The following is a 23,201-nucleotide window of genomic DNA, read 5'->3' on the forward strand; positions in this document are numbered from 1 at the left end:
GAGACTCCCTGCGCATTACGACGCAGCCGAGGCCAAGTAGTATCCACGGGATCTTTAAAATGACTTGTTAGTCGACACAGGTTTGGTTAATAAATTCACCTGAACAACTGACTACAATTAACCTTATTGCTAGCATGGTCGATGATGCAGCGCTTACACTTAGTTCACAAATTAGTGACATGCAAAACTTACGCTGTTGCTTGTAGGCGGTCGATGTCGGTGACTGTGGACGGACACAGATTTCATTTAGTATAAGAGATGTCGTTTCACTGTGATTCGTACACTTCACCTAAAAGCCCCATTTCTGCACATCACAACTCCCGGTCGCAGACTGTTTGGCGACTTCCAGACCGTACAATGTTGAGATAAGCCACCACGTAGGCGATGCTGGGCCTCAGATGGCCGTTTCACCACCGAAAGCACTTCATTTAAGATTACTGATACATCATTTTTTTGCAGTCAACAGTCTGTTTAATTTTACATAAAATCCTAACTACAAAATCTTAAGGTAAGAGTTTCAAATATTGTTGTTGTGATTTTCAGTCCAAACACTGGTTTAATGCAGCTCTCCATGCTACTCTTTCCTGCGCAGTAAGCTGCTTCATCTACCAGTACCTACGGCAAGCTACATCCTTCTGAATCTGTTTAGTGTATTCATCTCTTGGTCTCCCTTTACGATTTTTACCCTCCAATACTAAATTAATGATCCCTTGATACCTCAGAACATATTTCAAACACTCGATGAAATTTCAAAACCCAACGTAATTCCTGCTAATGTTCCTAGCCCTACCCCTGAAAATGCCAAGTACTCAGAACCAGAAAAATTATCCGATAACGTTGGATACACGGAACTTTTCCACGAGATTCAAGTGTCTTTCTGAACAACTTTCAATACGGAATCTGGCAACTGAAGGGTGAGATGTCCTCATAAATGAATGTGAGCCTCACGCTAGTTTCCATCCAAATCACGTTCACGTGATAAGTTCGTATTTTTTTTTTTTCTCTCAGAACAAAAGTTTGAATAAGACTATTGGGAGTATTGTTGTATCAAACTTCGGGGATGGGCGCGTAATATTCTTTACACACAATCATAGAGCAGTCACGGATATGGTGGCCCATTAACGATTTATTTTTTCTTCCGCGCGCAGTTCTGTTGTCAGTAGGCCGGGGAAAATCACTGTGTATCTGCAATACGATTACTTAAGTACTGCTTCCTTTTTAATCTCCTAATTTCTTCTCGCCACGTCTACTTTCGACAGTGAATCGCTTGATATATAAAATCTCCTCAAATCACAGTAAAATTAAGTACCGGTTTGAAGTACCGGTTTTAAGTACCGGTTTTCGAGAACATTGCCTGAAAAAGGAACTGTATTCAGGGTATAATTTTGTTACTGCTCCTGATGATGTGTGTTCCTGGTTCAAATCACTGTTGTTCTGCATGCGAGTCACAGCTCCTTTACCATTATTATTTTCATCATAATCGGTCGTCAATATATTCTCTGGTGCTAATACAATAAATCCCCACTTCATGAATGAAACTTAGGAAACACCATCGCTCAGAGAGAGAATCCCGTGCCACTCCAAGTCCCCGTGAAGCTAACAGTACTTGAATGAGGTAATTAGAGTTTGTTCGATAATGACAGCTTTACTAGAGAACTAGTCTACATGTTTGAGATACAATTAGAATCCATTATCGCTTACTTTTCGAGCTACAAGTAAACCACGAAGTTGTTTCAAAGGGTACGCAGCGAAACGAATGCTAAGTGATCTGCTTAACATGCTTGACTGGCTCCTCGGGCAAGACTAACGAGCCGACTCCGACCAACATAATGGCTGTGTGTTACGTGACACGATGACGGTTGCCATTCATTACGACTTTTTGAAGAGATAACAAGATAACTTGTGTCTGAAAGACTACCATATGACTTTGGACAACCACGCACATTTCCCGTAGAACCTCGATTTTTTGAGATTTTCACGTCAGATGTGAGCAATTTAAAAGAGACACAAATATGCATCTTGTGGCTGGCTCTGAGCACTATGGGACTTAACATCTGTGGTCATCAGTCCCCTAGAACTTAGAACTACTTAAACCTAACTAACCTAAGGACATCACACACATCCATGCCCGAGGCAGGATTCGAACCTGCGACCGTAGCAGTCCCGCGGTTCCGGACTGAGCGCCTAGAACCGCTAGACCACCGCATGCATCTTGTAAAAAGAACTTCACGGCCTTCCACAGAATGATGCAACATGACGTCAATCTCCTATGTCCTCTTACTGTAAGTACAGGGCTATTACAAATGATTGAAGCGATTTCATAAATTCACTGTAGCTCCATTCATTGACATATGGTCACGACACACTACAGATACGTAGAAAAACTCAAAGTTTTGTTCGGCTGGAACCGCACTTCAGGTTTCTGCTGCCAGAGCGCTCGAGAGTGCAGTGAGACAAAATGGCGACAGGAGCCGAGAAACCGTATGTCGTGCTTGAAATGAACTAACATCAGTCAGTCATAACAGTGCAAAGACACTTCAGGACGAAGTTCAACAAAGATCCACCAACTGCTAACTCCATTCGGCGATGGTATGCGCAGTTTAAAGCTTCTGGATGCCTCTGTAAGGGGAAATCAACGGGTCGGCCTGCAGTGAGCGAAGAAACGGTTGAACGCGTGCGGGCAAGTTTCACGCGTAGCCCGCGTAGGCCGACGAATAAAGCAAGCAGGGAGCTGAACGTACCACAGCCGACGGTTTGGAAAATCTTACGGAAAAGGCTAAAGCAGAAGCCTTACCGTTTACAATTGCTACAAGCCCTGACACCCGATGACAAAGTCAAACGCTTTGAATTTTCGGCGCGGTTGCAACAGCTCATGAAAGAGGATGCGTTCAGTGCGAAACTTGTTTTCAGTGATGAAGCAACATTTTTTCTTAATGGTGTAGTGTTTAAACCTCCTCTACCAAGAAACGTGCCAGAACTGCGAGCTCGCATTAACGATGCTTTCGAACTCATTGATGGGGACATGCTACGCCGAGTGTGGGAAGAACTTTATTATCGGCTTGATGTCTGCCGATCACTAAAGGGGCACATATCGAACATTTGTGAATGCCTAAAAAAACTCTTTGAGTTGTTGTATGTGTGTGAATAGCATTGTGAAAATATCTCAAATAATAAAGTTATTGCAGAGCTGTGAAATCGCTTCAATCATTTGTAATAACCCTGTATATGACACCAGTAAACATGCATTACAGGTTCACTGCACTGGTAGAAGGAAGGATGGGAGGGGTTTTAACGTTCCTTGCACGTTGAAGTCGCTGGAACGCCAGAACCTCAAAAATGGATGGGCCAAGAATTGGCTGCCATCTGTTTGAAAGAACTGTATTGAAATTCGCTTAAAATGATTCAAGCTAATCGACGGCTATTCGAACCTCATCTTCTGGAAGGTGACTTCAACGTGCAAATGAGTTACAAGCCTTTAAGTGAAGACATCGGGAAGGTTACGGCTAATTAGCTGGACGGGAATTTGAACTGTCTTCTTCCCAAATGCAAGTCCAGCCTTTTAACAAACCATTGCGACATCAAACTCCATAGATCCTCAAACCCCATAGTTCCTCGGGAGTGATTAATAAGTATCCACAACAGGGTTCTTCAGATCACAATAGGGTGTTGGAGCTATTTTTATATTATGTATATTAATTATAAGATTATTATTAACACTAATAACATTCACACATCAGAGCCTTGTGAGAAAATGACAAGGATTCATGGGAAAAATAACAGAGTGATGACAACGAGCGGAACTGACCACTTTCCGTTAGTAAGGTACGATGTGTCATCAAATCACAACCTATACTGTAAGTCTGCACAGGTAGTACGTCTATCCTGCAGAACGGTTTATCGTAAACTTGTGAAAACCGTACATTTTTGTAGAAGAGAAAATAGTCGTTTACTCCCGTCGCGCCCACTGAAAATCGCGGGCAATCTCTGAATGGGTACAAAATAGCCACTGACCTTCTAATAAGACACGTACCACGTTGGACTCAACTGATTTAAGGAAACAACGAAAGAGAGAGAGCTAAATTAATGGATGCTGCCTTTTGCAACTTCCTTTCTGGGCCACAGAAAACACTCTTCACTTCAAAGATGTAACCGTGTAAGTGCATTAAACCTACGGAACTATCGACAGAATTACTAATACGCACTGCCCGAAAGCACAAGAAATGAAAAACAGGATAAACTGCCCGTTCTAGGAAGAGCACGATGCAAAATTTCCCCTCTCGACACGTGCACACCGTAAAAAGCCACTTCCTCCAGTTAGCCCAGCAAACATTGTGAGCAGATAATTGCAAGACGTCCGCTCCAATCGAGATCCCGTTGAGTAGCACCCGCGCTTCGTTAAGGCAATTCGCACTGTGGGGCGCTGCTGCAGCCACTGGCAAAAACGCTCGGCGTGCTTCCTTTCATCGACCTTGAGCTTTACACCGCGCCCGCACAAAAGCGCGCTTGCGTTCAGACTGCTTTTTCTCTACCTTAAGAGTTCCCACAGGGCTACAACGAAGTGAAAGCAAACTAAACAATTTCGATGCGGTAACAGACTTTAAAAAAATATGACCGTAACAGCTACGCACACAGAGTTGTACAAATGTTAACGATTGGCTTGTTAGCTTCCTTGTAACGGTATGCCACACCTTCAAACAGCAAGGTCACTGGCAAGAGGGGGAAACATACAACGCAGTATGAGGCGACTCATCTATTTCTTCCAGAGTAGTTTCTGATGAGATAATTCACGGTTCTGTACGGCCATAACTTTGTGCAGAGGGCGTAATATTTCGGCAAACGTCCTCACGTGCCTTAAAGAACTGCTTGATTACCGCACTTGATGACGGGAATATGGTTGGCTGCTGAAATTCGTACCTATTGGACACTCAAATCCGGCAATATAAAACTGAATTATTTTATCGACGTATAAACTCAGCTGAAGCTCTAACGTAATACCTGTTCTACCAACACTAACACCGATATCTGAATATTTACAACAATGAGGACTAATTGTGATTGCAGTTGGACCCACCCGTAGTACCGCCCCCCCCCTTCTCTCTCTCTCTCTCTCTCTCTCTCTCTCTAATGGGGACGGTGGGGAGAGGGAGAGAGTCTAGAGGGCTACAGGTGAGAGGGAAACTGGGCAAGGTGACGGTGGAGTCGTCGTTAGTATTTATTAGTAACCTTCCCTTCTGGTTCTTTTAAGAATCGAACTTTCGTTCTCGAAAACCGCCCATTCGTGAGCATAAAATATGGATCATAATTCTATAACAGACTGACGTCAACTATGTAGGCCTACAATTGCAACTGCCCTACGACCCTTCCTGAATACGGCAATGACCTACTTTTTTTTTTTTTACAATCCCTAGGTACGCTTCGTTGCTACAGTCATATACGATAAACTGCTACAAGGGAAACAAGTTCTTACGCATATTTTTTGTAGAATGTTACAGTTATTTCATCTGGTCTGATACTTTTCCACTACTAGGCGATTGCTTTTCGACTAGGTAATCGGTTATCTCCCTCCATGTCTGCCATTCAGACGTTCGTACGATGACAATGGAGGGACTGTACTGCGATCTCCGGAGGTGCGACAGTTTCGAAAGACAGAAATACGGTTTTCGGCCTTCTCTCTGTTATCTTTCGCAGCCGGCAACTGGTTCCGAGGTATAGCTTTGCAATATAACTATTTTGGAACGATGGATCACAACGCACGAAGCAGATGATGTACGAAAGCATATGAATTTGCATTGATCAGAGAAGCATTTTACTGCCCTAGGCCAGGAGGGTACAATGACAAGTCCACAGAAAAGACGCCGTGGCACATACGCAGGTGTCCAGGTGCCACCCGCCGAGCCGTGGAGTAGCACTGCTCGGCGCTAGCTGCGAGGCGTTGACAACGTCGCACAAACGGTTCGCGGCCTCTGACTGACAGCTGGCTGCGGGATCACTTACAGCCCGCCTCTTCCAGCTGCCTTCTCTCGCGCTCAAGCGCCTCACTTCATTTAACGCATTCCGACCCCTTCCCCTGCGCCTTACGTGGCATCGACAACTACACACACGATTTTACTTGGGTCAACTGCATTACTGTGAACACACTGTCTAGATCGACGAACGTTTCATCACTACTCGTTCCTTGTACTCGTGTTGAATGGATGGATACATTTAGCCGTTCCATTAATCAGTTACGCATCGTCGTTACTGTCAATATCTTTCGTGGGTGCAAAGCCGAATTATTTTTTAATTTTTTTCTATTTAGATGATTTCCCAAGATGCTACTCTGCGATGAGATGACCAACATCTAAAATTAACTATAGTAGCACCAAAGAACTTTCAACAATAATAATGAGCAATGTGAATGGTAATATGAATCCAACATAGCACCTTCGTACCTTGCGTCACTGGGGTGCAAATGTGCCTCGGAATCTGGTTTCTCCGATTTCGCATTAACCAGAATGAACCGATGGAGGATTTGTATAAAGACAATGTACAGTGTGTTACGAAACGATGCTGACAAACTTCTAGGGGTTGTAGAGGGGTATTTTAAACAGACTGAGGATGGGAAGCCGTTTCCTGAAACGTCATCCAATGATGCTATAGCGTCATAGTTATAAGCATCTGCGCCTGTCACCTCTTCGGCAGCATGTATGACTTTTTATGTTGATGTTTCGTGGGCGAAACGCCTCGCAACGTTGTTTGTTATTCAATGAGCGTTACTGATTGGCACGAACGTCAATAGAGAAGATAAGAGAGAGCTACTTTCTGCGCGGACAGGCCTTGTCCCATACGAATATGATGGTCTGTTGCCGGTCACGGTTTTACAACTGCAGTTTATTTTTCTCCTGGAACCTTCTAAAACCTCTATGATACACAGGAGAAAAATAAGCTGAAGACTGAAGCCCGTGCCCGAAACAGTCGTCCACCAAGACATCAGCGCATAGTATTCGTAGCAGACAAGGCCTGTCCATGCAACATTCAGCTCAATCTTCTCCTTTGCAATCGTGGTAATCAGCCGCGATCACTGGAAAACAACACTGCGAGATGTTCCCCTACGTTCTGCCAGCGTACCAAGAGACGCTTGTTGCTGAAGGGGTGACACATCGGCAGGCGCCGAAGTGAACGATCTGTAGCGTCGTTGGATGACGTTTCCGAACATGGATTCCTATCCGCAATTTCTTCAAGACAACTTGTACGACTCTCGAAGTTTGTTGGCTCTCAGAAAAGTTCATATATTAACTACTGATTTCAAGGTCACTCAACAATTTCTTACGACACGGTTAGCAGACAACGTGCGTTTTTTATAAGACTGTAGTTTTGCAAACCAGTCTGTCCTCCACATGGTGTTTTCACTTCAAGGACAAAATAATAAGATGGCTGCTATTCAAACTAAAATTGAGCGTAGTGGCAAATACTGAACTTTGTTCTAATCCCAGTAGCTACTGCTCCGTTCCTCGAAAAATTACTGACACTGTGTGGGTGTGGGGGGGACAAGGAGGGGGTGCGTCAAGTATGGCCTCTGTTATTGCGTAACTGTTTCCTCCGAGATATCATATAAAAACAGGCTTGACAGACCACACCAACGTCAGCTTCTGTGCTGCATGTATGTACAAGCAACAGCGCGTGTACAGCCCTGGGAACAGCTACCTGCTGTACCCTCTTCCCTCATTTGCAACCTTTTTCATTCTCTTTTTGTACCCCACTGTGGTCTGAATCACTCGCATGGGACTCATCGCGCATGACACAATAGAAAGTGGGCCTCCGTCGGCGACCTTCCGTTGGGATCAATTTTTTTTCCCCTTCTAAGTAGCAGGGTTCCCCAGCACATACCAGTCGCTCCGTTGCAACACATGGTAAGTCGATCACGTATATTAACTGCGTGTCACACTCACTCGTTGAAAGATGTCCTTACGATACGTAAAAGAGAACTAAGATTTTCCTGATTTTGAACGAGCTGAAATTGTGGCTTCAATGCAGTGGCCACAGTGTTAGGCGACATCATAACCGCCTGTGCAAGAGATTCTTAGCAAATCAGCAAAACATGTTTTTGCATGGTATGGGACATGCAGAAAATAAGGTACCTACTGTAACCACAATCAAACATCGTTACCTTAAAGTAGTTAACTTCCAAGCAGTATTTTTTAGGAGAGTCCCTTTATGCCCACCCAGATGGTGTAGCTGCAACATAAATAAATTACTTCACAAAAAATCTGTAACAGTTAAACGATATCCGATAATGAATATGAAGGACATGTGGTACCAAAGATTTCACTCGCCTGCTCCTTGACGGCGTGGAACAACCATGAGGCTACACCGCCCTCTTTATTTCAGTAGTAAAAACAGTTCTGCTCTAATGACAAGAGTTGCGGTGCTTTACCAATATCTCTGGTACTCTTTTCCAGTCATTCACTTACATGAAAATTAATGCGTTTAAATTGAAAATTTTGGCGGCAGCAGTGTCACGATACTATTTTCTTTACAATTTCCGGACTTTGTTACAAAATTATTAATGATCGTGACCTTCATGGACCTATTTTATAGGATATAAAACTGCAATAACACTAGAATGGTAAAATTGCACTGAAAACTGAGTATAGTAAAACACAATTTGAGAATACATGCAGCCTGTGCACATCAACATGCGGTTTAATATGATGCTTCTTGGCAACAATACTAACAAATCAAACCCGAGAAAATGAGACCCTTGATTGAAATGTCTTAGCCTGAGCTATTTTAAACATCTGGGACAAGAAAATCCTATGCCGGATATGGACTCGGGCGTGAACACTTTATCTTTCATAGGTATTTCGGAGGGAGGGTTCAAAGGCAAGAAAACGCGCACGCAGAATCCCACACTGGGTTGTAATTGCAGCTTGACTTTGTTTTACACGGTCCCAAATGTTAAAACCTTGATAACTCTTCTAGAATGCTACAGGAAAGACACGAGACCTAGAATAACGAGGCTCAGAGAGCTTCGAAAACTGCAATTCAACAATAAATAGCAATTATTCTGTACGACGCTGTTGGTCACGCTCTTTGGCTATCTGACGCTGATCAATCAATGCTGACCAATGGTTCGCCGATAAATGTCTTATGTTTTAAAATTGATACTGCCGATTACAGGTTTACATTAATATAGCAGCACGTGTAGGTAACATCTGCAATGTAGGTAACATCTGCAAAGCAAGTATGTTTCTGTATGTGAGATACTACAAGGTGACAACCCAACGAAAAATCATTTCGACACACCACCACCGCTTCATTATAGTTACGGTATAAGAGTTCTACATCATGTTGACAAGGGGATTGAAAATAGACCATTTGAATTGGGCAAGAGAAATCAGCGCTAGTCCTGTTTTAAGAATCCATCCGCCATCTGCCAGAATCCGTATACACAAAACCATTAAAAACCTAAATTCAGGTGGTCGCTATGAAGCTCTTAAACCTGATCCTTTCGACCACGAATAGCATTACTTCCTTGACAGTGTCATTTCGCTCGCTCGGTAAAAAGCACACAGATACATTTCAAGGGCAATAGAAAGAGAAAAACAATGGCTACTACTGATCGTTCCGCAATGAATACGAAGTGACAGCTTAGCTGTCGGTTGGAACAAAAACCCTCACAAAATACAAAATGACTAGATTAGAAAGTTGGCATATACTCCACATAAACCGATATGTACTGCCTGGTGACTTGGAAGATATAACGCAGTTCCGCAGACTGCGAGCACAGAAGCCCAGAGCTTTCAGCGCGGCAGGAAACTGAACCGGCCGTTCATCGCTGCCCTTGGCAAAGCGAGAGCGACTACGAGCAGTGATCGGTGAGCGACGCGACGCCTCGGCGTCCGGGTAACGAGAATTTGACAACAGCGCCGTGACTCACCGCGAAAAACGCGACCGCCGCCAACCTGCCTAGCTTGCGCCTCGCAGCGCGCGCTACATTATGTCTGCTAAACAAGGGCCACATACTTACTCCATAAATAAGGAAGATACTGTTGTATGAAGTATTAATCACCGATAGCCGTTAGAGCATTCAACTACAATATCCCGTTAAAAGGGGAGGCACGTGAGAAATTTTAATAATAGAATGCGAATTTTTATTACATACACAAGGTGTGGCAACGGATCTTCCCTGCACCTGTTCCTATTAGGGGCATTCGTACCATCCGTGTTGTGTTTATGTCGGCGAACGATGTGGAAGAAGCTTGGACTCGCATTCGGGAGTAGAACTGTTCAAATCCTCGTCTGCCAATCTGGATTTATGTTACCGGCGATTTCTCGAAACCGCATACAATTAACGCCAGGTTGGTTCCTTTTAAAGAACATAGCTGACATCCTTCCTCACTATGGGCGTGTGCTCCGTATATAACGACGTCGACTGGAGTTCAACCAAAACTCCCTTTATGTGCATGTGAATTTGGTATCGAAACACATGTTGCGTATCAGTACATTTATCATTTATGTTGAGCATGAAGAATCAAAGGTTACGAGATTACGAAAGGATCCGGGGTTTCCATCATCAGACGCTAGTGTCGAAATTGCACGATACTTCCGCCAGACCGAGATTACATCATCTTGTTTTCTGATGAATTATTGTTTTTTTTTTTCGTAAAGCGTTTAATAATGATTTTGTCGACAGTTGCAGTATTTACATTAGGCGACTAGTTTCAACCTTTACAGGTACATTTTCCAGCCTGGCCTACTAAGGCTGTTCTGACAGTGCCTGATCTCAAAAATGTGATGGCTTCTCGATCTAACACATCACCTGACTTGGTGGCGACATGATTCAAACATCGCACCTCCTCCTCCCCCCCCCCTCCCCCCTAAACTGATCACCCGTAAATCATTTCAACTTTGTCGGAAATGACTGCCATTTCACAATGTCATTACATTGATGTTCCGGTTATTTCATTACGTAGCGCATGGGAAATTATTCCTCGACAAGTTATAAAGACACGCGTTGGTAGTCCCCCGCCCCTACAAATGTGTGTTCACTATCGAGGGTGTGTTGCCATTGACGCCATGTTCTGGGTAATCGCCCGAGAGATACTGCATGCGGTGGATCATCAAGACATTTATCACAAATGCTATGAGATAGGCTGATCTTTAATTCCTTCAAAACGACTTTTTGTAGCACGTATGGGCAACATAAAAATGGTAGGAAATAAAACACTATTACCAAGTAAACCTATCCATTTAGCACCTCGTCAACTCAAACAGTGCTGGCTGAAAATTGCCTGCAAAGCTTTGGTGTGCTCTGAATTCAAACCCTGGCGCGGTGGCGCTGTTCTGGTTACCACTGGCTCGTACCCGGGAGCAGGGATGTTGAAAACCCAGTAGGATCAACTTCACTTACGTTGTCCTTCATTCGTTAAAAATTTTCCATTGATATGTAGTACACAAGGTACGGCAATGTTTCTTCATGTACCTGTTCCTATAAGATCAGTCGCTTCACGCAAGGTTTCCTAAACTGTGTTCCGCGGGAAGTAAGTGCTCCGGGAAAACCGATTAACAACATGCTGTTTTTTTCGAAATTTTGACAATGCTATTTACTGCTTTAAAATTTAATTATTTCTCTGCCAGTTATTATTGAAAACTGAAGTAATCTGTGAATGAAACAAGTATCTATCATTTCTTAATTTTTTTAACCTTGGAAATAAAGAAGGCGTTCCATAAAAGTACCAAGATTCTCAAAGTGTTCTGTCCGAGGAAAAGCTCGAGAACCCCTGCATGGAGGACAGTAATACGTAGAGGAGTTCTGCGACTAGCCTTGGTCACCGTGATTATCCAGATGATGAAATATGCACCCCTACCCTCGGCCTCCCTCCCGTTCACCACAACAGTTTCTGAGCGGCTTGCCGTAGCTGTTGGTACCGGTATTATTGGGCGAGGTCCCCTATTGTAACATCACAATGTACGACAGCGAACTTCACCTTCCTAGATCCGTCTTGTAGCATACATAATTGTGATTTCTCATAATAATAATAATAATAATAATAATAATAATAATACTAAAACAACAATTAACATGAACGCCAAGAAATCTCTGGAGGAAACGGATATACAGCCAGAAGACACAATTGGAAACATGTTCAAAACAGCTGCAATGAAGAACGCGATTTTCACTCTGCAGCCGAGTGTGCGCTGATATGAAACTTCCTGGCAGATTAAAACTGTGTGCCGGACCGAGACACGAACTCGGACCTTTGCCTTTCGCGGGCAAGCTGTGAGGACGGGGCGTGAGTCGTGCTTGGGTAGCTCGGTTGGTAGAGCACTTGCCCGCGAAAGGCAAAGGTCCCGAGTTCGAGTCTCGGTCCGGCGCACAGTTTTAATCTGCCAGGAAGTTTCAGCTGTAATCAAGTTTAGTACTGATACTTTTCGAGACGAGAAACACACTGATGCCGGATGGTCAGATGAATTCCGTGCTAGAAACAGTTCCTTAATGAGAAATGTCTGGCTTACACAACGCAAAAACGCAGTTTGGAAATGTTGTTTACTTATCGTGGTCTTTAGACGGTCGACAAGCGATTTAAATAAAATAAATGATAAGGGCGTGTTTTCGCACCTCACAAGAGGTATTTGTTCTCGTATAGATCGATATGCACCACCATCTCACTTCACAAGCTGCATAAGACTCTACGCGGCGTAATACAGTTATGTCGATTCTTTCACGATGCTTGTCCATGCGACGGGAAACACGCCGCACCCACGGAAATGAGCAAATGCGGAAGGTAGAACCCAAACAGCAATCAATGCCATTACACCTCTGACTCACAAAGCAGAAACGTTTGTTACACTATGTAACCCCATGATGACTGTTGGCGCATAGGAGATTACGTTGGCTGATAAATACCTATATTCAAAATGATAGGAAACAGGTTGCAGCGCTAACTGGGCCAGTCAGACGCCGTGGTTGGTGTGTGACGCTGCAGCAGCCGCAACGCCCTTGGCGAGCTGGTGCAGGCACAGCCTCCTCTTATACCTGCAGCGGCGCCGGGTCAGGGGAGCGGGCAGAACCAGTCCGGCGGCAGCGGCGGCGACCGTTGGCGGCCACAGCTGTCGCGTCGGTCCACGCCGCCTTTGTTGTCGTCACAGGCCTCCAGGCCCGCGGTCCAATTAGGAGGCGTAACGCGCGGCTCGCCTATTGTCCGCGCGCTCAAAAATTATACGCCGCCTTCCGGGTGACACAGTTCGCTGGTCACGGCTTCCGGGGTGCTAATTTAGAGGCGCCACGGCCCAACTTCCGCTTAACACGAGCCATCCTAGATCCTCAGACGACAGAAACTACTCGGCGGAATGGACACAACCCGCTCAACTAATATTCACTACGCTCTGATAAATACTGGGTTATTCGAGGTACCTCTCGGGTTTCAGAAGACAATAATGCCAAAAACAAAATACATGCAGAAAATACAGCATTTCTCCCACTTTCGATTCGTAATACGCGCCGAGGCGTAGTTGAAAAGCACTTGGGGGCATGTATGACAGAACATGAACTATAAAGGCGAGGTGCGTGCACTTTGTGTCCTCTATTCGAGCCCGTGACGAATGATTCCCGCAGGCGTTCAAACCTTTTGCTGACGGTCCCGACCGGCTTATTTTCTTCGCACCACGTAAGCAGTCAGTCTCTCTGTTTTTACCACCGATTGATTGTTTCGTATGTTACAGAGCACTTGATGATATGTATGAAGTGGCTCAATCGTTACAACTGACACATCTAACGAAATAAGGGACACAAAAACGCCACGTCGCGTATTAGGAATCAACTTCGGGAGATGCCAGAGTAGTAACACCACAATAGGCTACAGTAGACTATCATAAGTAAGCGTAGACTACTGTAGTTTTACTAGTAGCTTTTGCCAGTCAAGGCTGTACCCTGGTTGCGAGAACGTTTGGTGAGTTGCATACCTCTAGGGCGTTACAAACAACGCTCTTTACGCATGCGTTTAGTGTCTTACTAGATTTAGAGACACTGAGAAATGAAATACAAAAGGCCAGCTCACCTAAGGTTCATTTTTGTTCTGCACAATTATGCGATTACTTAAAAATTAACAATATTTATAGCAAAATTGAAACTGTCATTTTTTAATTCAACTTTTATTAAAAAAACTTGTTTTGTAACGTAAAACAGTGGGATGCTGTAGTAAAAATAAAATAAACAGTACAGATTTACCATAAAGCACTAGCAACTATTTCCTCAACAACACGGTATAATAAGAGACGGCAAACCAAAAAAACTGCAATTAGGGTCTTCGTTGTGACATTTCCGCAGGTACATATTGTGATGATAAAATTTTAGAAGACTTGTACGTGACAGCACTTCGTGCAACGGCCGACTGCTGTCGATAGATATAAATAAAATGTTAATGCCTGTAAATAGAAGAGAAAGGTCGATATGGGTTGACTGCGCTGGAATCATATTCAACCGTCGAGGATTGAGGGTATGCGCATGGAGCGACTTTTGAAGGAACTATCACATAAATCTAGGAGTGGATAAGGCAGTATCAAACGGAGATTTATGAGAAGAAACTTTGAATGTTATTTAGATTCAAATGACATCGTTTAAAACCGTTGTTTGATCAGCTCACCGATTACTGGTCATCGTTTTTATGTTACACTACCAGAAGCCCATAGTAAAGAGCCGCGTGATTCGTTGTGATGGCACTGTTTTGCGCTTTGCCAAAACTGTGGTTCGGTAATTTTGGTACACTACATAAACCATGAATAGTAATTGCTCTGGTTGCAAAAACGCAAAAAAGTTTGGCGATCAATAAATTTTTATTAATTATAACATGCTATTTACATTCTATAAGGATGTAAAATACAAAACGGACTAACACTGAACGCTGTGCGGTTCTAATTATATGCTGAACAAACAAACAAGCGAAGGTAACTAGTTGGTTTCCATTTTCTCTCTTACCCATTCATTCGTGTTTCTTTCCCTACCAAATACTGTTGGTAATTTTACCATTAATTACGTCATTCATCCAGTGTACCAGAACTATCGAACCACAGTGTTGTCAGAGCGCCACTCTGACAAAACAAACCCGTGACAATGAATCGCGCGACTCTTTACTGGCTGCTTTCTGGTAATGTAACTTGGTAAAAACAGTTAACAGTAATCGGCGATCTGATGAAACAATGGTTTTAAACTACGTGACTTGAATCTAAACAACATTCCAAGTTTCTTTTCATAAATCTTCGTTTGACGCTGCCTTATCCACTCCTAGCTTTATGTGATAATTCCTTAAAAATGGCTCCAGGAACATACCCTCAATCCTCGACGGTTGAATGCGATTCCAGTGTAGCAGCCCATCTCGACATTATCGTTTATTTACATTTATTAACATTATTTTACTTACATCTATCGACAGCTGTCGGCCGTTGCATACAGTGCTGATCACTTAAGTACCCCAAAACTTTGTTTTAACTGTGCGTAGCTACAGAAATATGGATTTCGCAGCAGATGATACGGATCTACCTTCGATCATGTGTGGCAATGGCTATTCTTTCTTTTCATCCAGCTGTCGTCTGTCGCTTCATTAAGCCAAACATAGCCTAGTAAGGTTGTGAACTGCGCATTTAAAAATTCCCGATCACCAACTCAGAATACCAAGCAAGAGATTTTAAGGAAATGCAGCACAGTGCAAAACAAGGAAAACCTATTTCTGAATGCCAGTACAGGGTGGAATATATTTGACCTTACGCAGTTGACAATCAGGGATATCCTGTGAAATATACGCATCTGCAAGCGGGAGCCAATGTACTCTTTTTCGTGCCAAAATTGAATTCTTGCTTTAAATATATAAAACTCCAGTTTAGAATACTTGTGTCATACTCACCTAAACAATTAGTAGAACTAAAACTGGTGTAACTGCAAATAACGTTTACTGGCAGAAAAAGTGTTTATTAACTATACGAGCAAAACGACATGTCAAGTTAGTTGTGGCTTTTATAGTACTTTGTGTATGCACTGAAAAAGAATAATCCAACAATTTTAATAGTGTTTCCCTTTTTCATTCCTGATATAATGACGGATTCAGATGTGATCTTGCATTGATTTACTGGCAACCAAGCAGCAGGAGAATTTTTCGTGCTTACTACGAAAAACTGGTGAGGAATTCCTCCTTTTGCAAAGTACCGTCTTGTAGTTTTGTTTTAACCCACATATGTTGCAGCACTTTATGAGCTGTCTTCAGTAGATTGTTTATTTCCTTTCTGAAAAATTGTTACTTGTTAACCTGTTGCGTCGGTTATACTCAAAAGTACATTTGCATTGTTCTCTGAACTTGCAAAAATTTATCAACTGAATTTATGATACATATCCGTTTCCATAAACCTATTCCGTTCACTATTTTAAACTGCTCTATCAGAGGTAATAACGAATCCTAGGGATTTACGTTGTTTCCATGTTTATTGGCTGATCACCAAAGTACTAACTGGTTTAAGGATACACTTTGTATAAGACTGATTTGTGATTTGCGCAATGCCCATACGAAATTTGGTTCGTTATCTGACATGGTCATTGACATAAGAATTTTCAAACATTTTGCTTTTCAAACTGGAATAGACTACTTCGTAGTTCATTTTTATCAAAGCAGACTTTCAATAGAAATGATCGAGCTTTTCGCGGTACTTTAAAAATTCTAAAAGAATGAGCTAATTACGTTTCAAGTAACCGTACTTTCATACAGACATATTAACTGCTTAACGTAATACCACACACACTGCATGTAGCTTCATGAGTGTATGGTTTATACGGTGTGTTGATGCACAGTCGACATTTATAACGTTATTCAAAATCTTTACTAATTAACTGTTACACACCCTTGTCTGAATATCGACTCAGTATCAAGAAGACTAATATCACGCACGGTCTGTTTCGTCTAGCGATGAAAGGAGATTCATTTGCGAACACCGCATAAAATTTAATGAATTTTCGAATTCAAATATAAATTGTTTCGGAATGAACGTTGTCTGTGAGGCAACGCTTTCTGTACTTTACAAGAATAAGCACATCACGTGTAACTTAAAACTGTCACGCGCATCTCTCTCACGATTTCTGAATCCTAAAACAATGGGAATGGTGTCGTTCAGTTTGACTTTTCATTTATGTACGTAAGAAATGGAACCTTAACCGTTCCATACTCAGCACACGCTCTAGAGCTAGACACAGAAAACACTCTAAAGCAATTGTTTGGCACTGCCTTTTGAAGTTACTCTTGTCTTTCTAACTGCAATTAAATTATTTACGGTAGGAAGACAAGACTTCGCGTATTTTACGAGGGCATCCTATTTTGGTTTAAATGTCCCGCTGTCAACTTGCTTACATTTCATAACTGCTGCAAAAATCTGCAGCTCATGCTGCGTTTGTTGTAAGCTCTGCCTTACATTAATGCTACTGCAGGAAGCGTATTCTCGATCACAAATGATTTATGAAAAGAATAGGTTTTGTGTCGAAACTGCTAAAGAAATAGTTATAACTAAGATGCATTTTCAGGTTACTTCATGTGTTGATTTTTATAAACTTCCATTTGAAAATATCAAACTCGTGAATGATATACATTATTCTGCAACACAAAACAAAAAACACTTTTCAGAAACTACCTACGGCGAAACTTCCTGGCCAACTATGATCGAAAAAAGTAACCTTTGTAAATAATAACCATTTTCTATCCTAGTCAAGACATCGTTTTTATTAATGCGATATACTGCATGTGACAACAATAAAACAAAATATTTACTCGACTGGTAATGGAATTTATCTTGCCAGCTCTTTTTCTGTGCAAATTTTTAAGAAAATGGGTCGATGATCTATGCAGTTGTAGCATTAACCAAGCGGTTAACATGAATCTACTATGTCAAAATAGTATTTACAAAAATTTCCACAAAATGTAGATTTATTTCAAATTCTAATTTGAATACCATATTTTGATTTTGAAAATCTGTTCGCCGTAATTTCAGCTCTGCCTGAGCACAGATTGTTGTGGCCGGTATTTTTATTTTTAACCTTCCTCCTGCAGCCAATTTTTATATTCTGGCAAACTGAAGGTGATTCTAAAGAGAAGCATGGTGCAGCATATGACTCAAAATGTATTAACAGCATTCTGTGGTGCAATGCTACCCAATTGTGTTGACGTATACTGCAAAACTATTTTCACCATATCATCAACAGAAAGTTGAAGGATAAGTAAGGTGAATCATTAGATTCTCCAACTAGTAATGTTCTTAAATACCGTACAAAAATTATATTGTCGTTACTGATTCTCTCCCGGAAGTTGGGAACTAGGATATCATTATTCAGTAAGAATCGTCCCACATTGTTGCACAAATGTAGCCGCACTGCAATAAACCCAGAGTCAAATGCCAGGAGAGGAGAGAAATTGCTAGAACCTTTCCTTTGACAAAACGTAAAACTAAGTATCACCAACGGCTGACGACTGCGTGTTGAAGTGTTGGAATCGAGAGAATGACGTCTAACATCCTGGCATAAGATAATCGAGCGAGTGCGATGCGAGCAAGAGAATCAGTTGGCCATGGTTTTCCGCGGTTACATAATAAAGACGCAGAACCCCAGCGCGCAGCCTCACCTCCAGCCGCCCTACATACGCAGTTGCCATATCGCGGCGGTCAGTACGGTTACAGCAGTAACAAGAAAAATATTTTTTTTTTTCACCAGTACAATCTACACGGTTGGAATTCAGCATGGAAATTTTTTTATTTATAAATTTAATGCGTAATTTTACACAAATTTCTGCAGTATTCCTTGCGTCCGTTTTATGTCGCATAAATCGGAACGTTCTCCCGAGAGATTGTGGCTGTCACTCCCTGCTGAATTCTACACACACATTTACCTGACTGCAATCTGTGGTACGTGGTGGAAGTTCCCCAGCATTTGTAAATACGAAAAAAATCTAACGGTACTTCTAAAATCCGCACAATCAGTTATGCGCGCAGACTTCCGTTCTGATTTTGCTTTCAACTCAAATCCAGAAACCGCGTTCACTGTCGTATAGGTAACTAGATTTTTCAGTTTGTAAATTCTCTTCTGTCACTAAATGTCACTCTGCCAGAATCACAAATGTTTCGCATTATAGAACGCGTTGTAATTTATTTCGACTGCTGCAGAAATTATTTTAATAGTCACCAAATACGAAAACGGTATTATACGTTAAATAGCTGGATACTTTCAACTCTTAGAGTAATGAATGCTTTACTAACAAACCCATCTTCGGTCCTGTTTTGCTTACATGTGAAGGGTGCTTCAATGAAATATCGCCGATGAATAGAATGTTGAATATAATGTATCGCTACAAATTACTATCCATAGTTTAAATAATAAATCGCTGTCCAATTACAATGCACCGATGCAGATAATTATATTGGAGTCCGGAATCTCTCTCCAAATATTTGTGGATTTGGGTTTTAAACACATAGCATCGCTAAAAATGTACATGTGACAATGGAACATAAAAGGAATACAAAGAGACATCTAATCCAGAAACCCTTTGCATCAGCGTGTTTTGTTTCTAAGCAAATACGACCGAACAAGACAACGGGGCCGCGGCAACGGCGGGTAACGACCGCAGCGGAGGCAGCCATAGCGGTCGCCGGCCGTGGGAGTCGGACCGAGCCGTGCCGAGCCGGCCGCAACGGCCCTGCTCAGGCGACGCGAATTATTGATACCCGACCGCCGCGTTTACGGAGCTCTTGTCCCTGTGACGATTTCACAACGCGGGCGGATAATTCTCAGAACCCACGTAAGGTGTGGATGTTGTAAAATAAAAATGTTGCTTCAAATATTGTCAAGATACATAAGACGAATAGAAGCTACACTTTTACCCGACGTTCGTGTGGTATTAGCGCCGCAAAAAATTTTTGTCCGTGAAATGATGGAGGAAACACAGTCTGCGCGGTGGTACTCGGGGAGAGAAAACACTCAAATACTACAAATGAAAAGTATTTTGCACCGCGTAAGGAATTCCTACTTCCTTACAGGTATTACACACGGTGTTCACATACAACCTCGCACTCATACAAAGCCTTTAAGTCAAAAGCAAAAAAAAGCAGTACTATTTGCAAGAGATAACGCATTCTTATACCACCGGTTATTTCAATGTTATATGATATATAACACAAATTAAAATTTTCCGTTGTGCCAGAGGTTGTAATAAGCTTTTATTGTAGATGGCCAAACTGAGTAATTTCATGTATATCTGTATTGTACATGAGAGTTTCTATTTGTTCTAAATTACAAACACAAATGCTACGGGAGCTGACCACGCTCGTGTATATTTCATCACTTTGTGATGGTAATGTGTGCGGAAGAATTGTGGTATTCCCCTATGAAATGAAGTTTTTAGAATACCAAAATTATGTACTATGAGCTGTGTACGTCGCACCGATTGTTAAATACCCCGGCGATATCATTTAGATACTTTTACTATCCTCCGCCAGTAAAGAAATAAGAATTTAGAGGCATCACAGCCTGCCATGTAAACGGCTTCACTTCAGGCATTGGTACATAGTACTAAAATGTGCTGGATAGTAAGGAGCGCCTCTGCACGACCATCAAAATCATAGCTATGAGGTGGGGGTCTGTTGCAGTTTGGCGCGCTTTCGTCTGTTCCCTCCCACTCCCCACTCCTTGGACCCGCGGGGCACGCCCTAGCACGTGGTCCGCAAAGATAACGTCTGCACCAACTCTGATAACACATTGGCCTAAACTGTTTTTAAATACCACTGCCAAATTCTGGTTTCATGACTCAATTGTTTGAAATGCAGAGGTACGGATGAAACAAAATCACCACGAAATTATTGGCCTCACCCAACAAGCGCACAAATCTGCCACACAAATTTATCGAACGGAATATACAAATTATATCTCTCACTATGTAGAACATTATCCTTAATTTAAGCATCAAACATATCTTAAAATAAACAGAACAAATAGAATAAAATTACATACACATTGTTTAAAAGCAATTCTGAAGCCTTACCTTTGGTTCTGGACTTGGTGCCCTGCGCTGCTTGGGAGGCGATCCATCGGCATAACGTTTTGGAATTCCACCAGGACCGTACGTAGCAGGCCGAAATAATCTGCCATCCTGCGAAAGAAGTCCCCGAGCCACGGCACGCTTCAATGAAATGCGCAATAATGCACGGAAGTCTACATCATCAGACGTAATGTTAACGGCATGAGACTGGCGAATGTACTTTTCAATGCTTTTAAGCGTAGAGCCCTCTCTTTCATTTAATTCTCTCGTTGCTTTTACCACTACTTTCGTTAAATCTGTTCCTTTGGTAACAAGCAGCTGCCTGTTCTGTACTCCGCCAGGATCTTTGTACGAACTCTGGCCCTTGTTAAAAACTTTTAACACTGTACCCTCCTTAACTGCGAGCTCTAAATTTTCGGCAATAACTTCCTCCGGATAACTATGATGCTGCCTAATTGCATGGGAAATTCTCTCTACCGACGGCCTTTGTTTCTGGCTACGGATCTTTCGGATTGCCTCCAAGATCCAATTGGCCCACGTCGCCTGCGATACCGCCTCGTTATCCTTCATCATGAGGGTTTATAAAACGAAAGTAATACACTCTCACTCTGAAATAAACTCAGGTCTAGCCTATAGCACACGAAACGTATGAGCACTTCACACAGTCACATTCTTCTGAAAATTTGGCGACGGCACCCGGCGGGATATAGAAAACAGCGTCCCGCCTTTGGCCTCACCTTCTTCGGATATGCACATTTAACGAAAGAATTCTGCATGCATCTGAAACAAAAACGAAATACGGATTAGTTGTTACGGGGGCATTAAAAAGCTAATACTACGAAAACAATATGAAAGACAATCTGTTCTTGTTAAAAAATTCATACAAAACTCAAAATGAATAAATATGTTACTAAGAAACTTGCATTATTAAATAACAAATTAATAAGCTGCACTATTCGATGACATGAGGTCTATATGTACAACGACAGTGGTACTAAACAACGAAATTAAGCACAAATATATCCCGAATATTAAACAGTCACGAGCGCCACGATGCACGTAATGCGCGGACGACTGTTTCTACTTGAATGACGAGAGCGCGTCAGAACAAATCGAAATGCCTGCGCCTGAAATGCACTCAATCCACGGAGTGAAACGTTGCCAAGAAAACACTTTTCTCAACAAATTTTTACGTAAATACACGACGATCTCAAACAATAAAAACTGCACAACATGATGCGCTAGTATTCTGAGAACATTTTCATAAGGTCAGGTAAAATATTTCTAGTACATAATGCTGCCACTTCGGAATTAAAAGCGAACGTGTTCCGTTCCCAGTGATCCGATCCCGTCGGGCAGCCATCTTGGGCGGTTTTACCGATTTTATATTCCAGCAATTTCACTCTGTTTAAAGCACACTAGCCTTCACCACTGGAACGACAAGCTATTAAAAACTTCAGACTAAATTATTCACACCCTACATAGAGATGACGATACTTTCCCGCTGCAAAAATGCTTATCAAAGTTCCATATAAACATTGTCTACCTATTACTTCACAAGTAGTGCACAGGCTTGCGCGGAAAAAAAATTCCTACTCAATTCCTAGTGAGAAACAGGTTAAGTGAAACTTACCTTAAGTTTACGGCAGTTACATTCGTGAAAAGAAATCCAAAACAATCCACAGTCACTATACACACGGCCGAAATTACGTCCTGTGGTGAAAACACAACTTCACGCAATCAACAAAGGTTTACACTACAGGCAAGATGGCTGCCGTGCATTCATGCTATAACGTAGGCTGTGAGATTATACGAGAATCTGTAGTTCAATCCTCACGTTTGGTATGTCAACAAGGATGTATGGCACATCTTTAACGCTATTGTCTGACACCTTACAAGCACTCAGCAGTCATTTTTATCAGATTGAAAGACATTATAGCAAATTAGAGAACCTCCTTATGATCAAAAGGACGCTATACTGCTGTGAAAGGTTCGTTTGGCGGCTGCATGTAATGCGAAAATAAATACATTACAGTTTATTTGGTTGGCTTTTACTGTTTCATCACTTTAATCACTGGAAATGTCGGTTATTAGTTCATGGTGGCTAATTATCGAGTGTGTACATTAAATAAAGGTGTTATTCAAGATTATTATTATCGTTAATCCTAT

General features: G+C 42.1%; 1 protein-coding gene across 1 annotated transcript in view; it reads right to left on the minus strand.

Annotated features, from left to right (window-relative positions):
* Positions 1-22,787, minus strand: part of LOC124777998 (histone acetyltransferase KAT6B) — a 281,082-nt gene extending 258,295 nt beyond the window's left edge. Inside the window, exons 1-2 of the mRNA XM_047253571.1 lie at positions 22,666-22,787; positions 21,036-21,812 (exon numbers count right to left, since the gene is read on the minus strand). Of these exons, the coding sequence (XP_047109527.1) occupies positions 21,036-21,605 (570 nt within the window). The 5' untranslated portion in view covers positions 21,606-21,812; positions 22,666-22,787. The remainder of the gene's footprint in view (positions 1-21,035; positions 21,813-22,665) is intronic.
* Between the last annotated feature and the right edge of the window lie 414 nt (positions 22,788-23,201).

This window comes from Schistocerca piceifrons, chromosome 2 (genome assembly GCF_021461385.2).
Source record: "Schistocerca piceifrons isolate TAMUIC-IGC-003096 chromosome 2, iqSchPice1.1, whole genome shotgun sequence".
In the NCBI taxonomy this organism is placed as follows: Eukaryota; Metazoa; Arthropoda; class Insecta; order Orthoptera; family Acrididae; genus Schistocerca; species Schistocerca piceifrons.